The sequence below is a fragment of the Kryptolebias marmoratus genome, linkage group LG5 (assembly GCF_001649575.2).
Source record: "Kryptolebias marmoratus isolate JLee-2015 linkage group LG5, ASM164957v2, whole genome shotgun sequence".
NCBI lineage: Eukaryota > Metazoa > Chordata > Actinopteri > Cyprinodontiformes > Rivulidae > Kryptolebias > Kryptolebias marmoratus.
The window spans coordinates 1,062,360-1,065,078 of NC_051434.1; the positions used below are offsets into that span (position 1 = coordinate 1,062,360).

Below are 2,719 nucleotides of genomic sequence, written 5' to 3' on the forward strand. Positions count from 1 at the left end.
CGGTTCCGACCCGGTTCTGTTGCAGCAGGATGAAGCCCGGCCTTCGCCTCGGCGTCTCTGAGTGGCGCAGCAACAACCAGCAGCTGTCGTCCTCGGCTCATCAGCAGAGACACGTTTCCACGGCGACCCGACAGGAAGTGAGGTCGCTCAGGAACCACACCGGCTGCAAGGTGACTTCCTGTTGGAACACAGATCATTTCATCCTGTTTTTACCAAACTTTTGAACATTTTTATTGTTTGTGTAACAAGAGGAAGAAACTGAGAATAAATTAATTTATTTAAAATTCACTGAGTTTGGAAACAACATGGCTGCCTAAAGGACTAATGGCCGCCGTTTGTCCCGCTGCAGACTCGGTGGGATGAGAACGCCACGTCCCGCCGGCTCGGCGAGCGCCTCGGGGACGTCGGCCGCTGGAAGGACGTGTTGGACAGCTGCGCGCAGAAAGTGGACGCAGAGATGGACGCTCTGACTCGGGTAAACCTCCGACTCGGATAAACCGACTCGGGTAAACCTGACTCGGGTAAACCTGACTCGGGTAAACCTCCGATTCCCTGAAGCTCCTGAACGTCGCTTCTCCTCCTGAAACTCGTCTCTTGTTCCGGGTCAGTCCAAAGAGCGGACCGAGCTGGATCTGGCCGCCATCGCCGTCCCTCTGGAGGTCAGCACCGAGTGCCTGGCGCTGAGGGAGGGCCGGCAGGGGTCCGAGCTGGTCCTGGACCCGGTGGAGGAGCGGCTGAAGGAGGAGGTGGAGCTGATGGGCGGAGTCCAGCGGCGCCTGCAGCAGCACGTCCATCAGGCCTTCGAGCAGCTGTGGTGAGACCCGTTACGGTTCTGACGCCGACCCGACCCGTCCGGTCGTCTCTCTGACTGATTGTGTTCTGCTCAAAGCCTTCTGCAGGAGGTCCGGCACCAGCTGACCTCTGACCTCCAGAACAAGATGGAGGCCCTGGACATCGACATGTCCTGCCTGTCGCTGACCATCGAGTCTCCTCACATCTCGCTGAAGCCCAACCCCAGCAGGACGCCCTCAGGGTAACGTCAGGAGGACACGCCTCCATGTTTTACCGTTTGAAGCGTTTGTGTCTGACTTCCTGTGTCATGGCGGCGCAGCTCCTCCACCCCCCAGGAGTGGCTCCAGTTCAGCCATCTTAACGTGACGCGAGCTCACGAGGCCCTGCAGGCATCCCAGCAGCTCCGAGAGGACACGAGTCTCAGCAGAGCTCAGGTGGGTGACACGAAACACAGAGACCCGCCCCCTTAGAGCCCCGCCCCCTTAGAGACCTGTTTCCTTAGAGACCCGCCCTCTTAGAGTCTCGTCCTGTCAGAGCCCCGCCCCCTTAGAGACCTGTCGTGTCAGAGCCCCGCCCCCTCAGAGGCCTGTTCTGTCAGAGACCTGTCCCCTCAGACTCAGAGACCCGTTCCATTTGAGCCCTGCCCCCTCAGAGCCCCTCCCCCTCAAAGCCACGCCCCTCAGAGCCCCTCCCCCTAGGAGCCCCGCCCCCTCAGAGATAAACCTCCATCCTCAGCTCGGTGTTAAACATGTTGATGTTATTTTTGGCAGATCCAGAACGAGCTGGAGGCCCACCGCAGAGCCACAGAGTTCGCTCTCCGCAAACGGACCCACGCCGAGGAGCAGGCCCGGGCGGAGCTGCAGTGGCAAATTAAAAAGGTACGCCACGGAACCAGAACCTTGGAGGTTTGGGTTTTAGTTCCTCCGATGATCCCTGACGAGTTTCTGCGTCTCTGCAGACCGAGGAGGAAATGGCAGAGATGGAGAGCGACATCCGGGGGCTGGACGCTGACCTGCAGGCCAAGATGGCCTCCCTGAAGCTGGCTCACACCCGGCTGGAGACCAGGACCCGGAGGCCCGGCATGGACCTGTGCAGGGACGAGGTCTGCCTGAAGCTCAGGCCGTCAGCAGCAGAACGTGGAGCGAGCCGACAGAAACGATGACGAGGTTCTTCCTGTGTGGGTTTCAGGTGCAGCGCGGCCTCGTGGCTGAAGTTCAGCAGCTGGAGGCCACCATCCAGAGTCTGGAGCAGAAACTGTCCGAGGCTCAGTGAGTCCGAATGATTCTTCTTAGGAACCCGTTAAATAAATCATAAATGATTGTCCCTCAGCAGGCGTCTCCTGGACCTCCGGCTGGTTGTCTCCACCAAGAAGAAGAAGAAGAAGCAGCTTCTTCTTCTTCTTCTTCTTCAGTTAAACTGGTTGGTTTCCTGGTACCGACTCGGCTTTTAATCAGGTCTGGGTTTTAGGAGGGCAGGTCCAGAAGCAGATGAGATGTTTGATGGGAGCAGCTTCAGACTCTCCTTCAGCTGTTGCTCAGATTTGGGGACGTTCTCGTGGAGTTGGAGCTTCTTCTGACGACTCTGTCTTTCTGTTTGCTCCTCCAGACTGTCCCTGCAGGAGATGAAGCTCCACCACAGCCGGATGCTTCAGGATCTCTGCAGGAAGCTGGAGGCTCTGTCTCTGGAGCAGCGCTGCATGGACACCCGGGCCCGCCTCGCGCCGACCTCCGGAACCACCGAGAACGCCGCGGCGCCGCTGGTCCCGCTCATGAACTCCAGTGGGAGGAGCAACCTGCAGCTGCTGTCTCAGTGAGGACAAGTCTCACACCGACAACGGGTCAGGACCCCTTCAGACCACCGAGGACAGGTCAGGATCCCTTCAGACCACCGAGGACGGGTCAGGATCCCTTCAGACCACCGAGGACGG

The 2,719-nt window shown here is 59.0% G+C and overlaps 1 protein-coding gene across 2 annotated transcripts in view; it reads left to right on the forward strand.

Moving 5' to 3' along the window:
- The window catches only part of tekt2 (tektin 2 (testicular)), a 6,401-nt gene that overhangs the window by 1,249 nt on the left and 2,433 nt on the right, over positions 1-2,719 (forward strand). Inside the window, exons 2-10 of one of the 2 annotated variants that reach the window (XM_037975779.1) lie at positions 26-170; positions 350-475; positions 609-814; positions 890-1,033; positions 1,112-1,226; positions 1,563-1,670; positions 1,751-1,894; positions 1,981-2,060; positions 2,398-2,689. In XM_037975779.1, the coding sequence (XP_037831707.1) occupies positions 26-170; positions 350-475; positions 609-814; positions 890-1,033; positions 1,112-1,226; positions 1,563-1,670; positions 1,751-1,894; positions 1,981-2,060; positions 2,398-2,605 (1,276 nt within the window). In that variant the 3' untranslated portion in view covers positions 2,606-2,689. Of the gene's footprint in view, positions 1-25; positions 171-349; positions 476-608; positions 815-889; positions 1,034-1,111; positions 1,227-1,562; positions 1,671-1,750; positions 1,895-1,980; positions 2,061-2,397 lie in introns of both variants that reach the window. The other variant, XM_037975778.1, reaches the window with a different exon arrangement.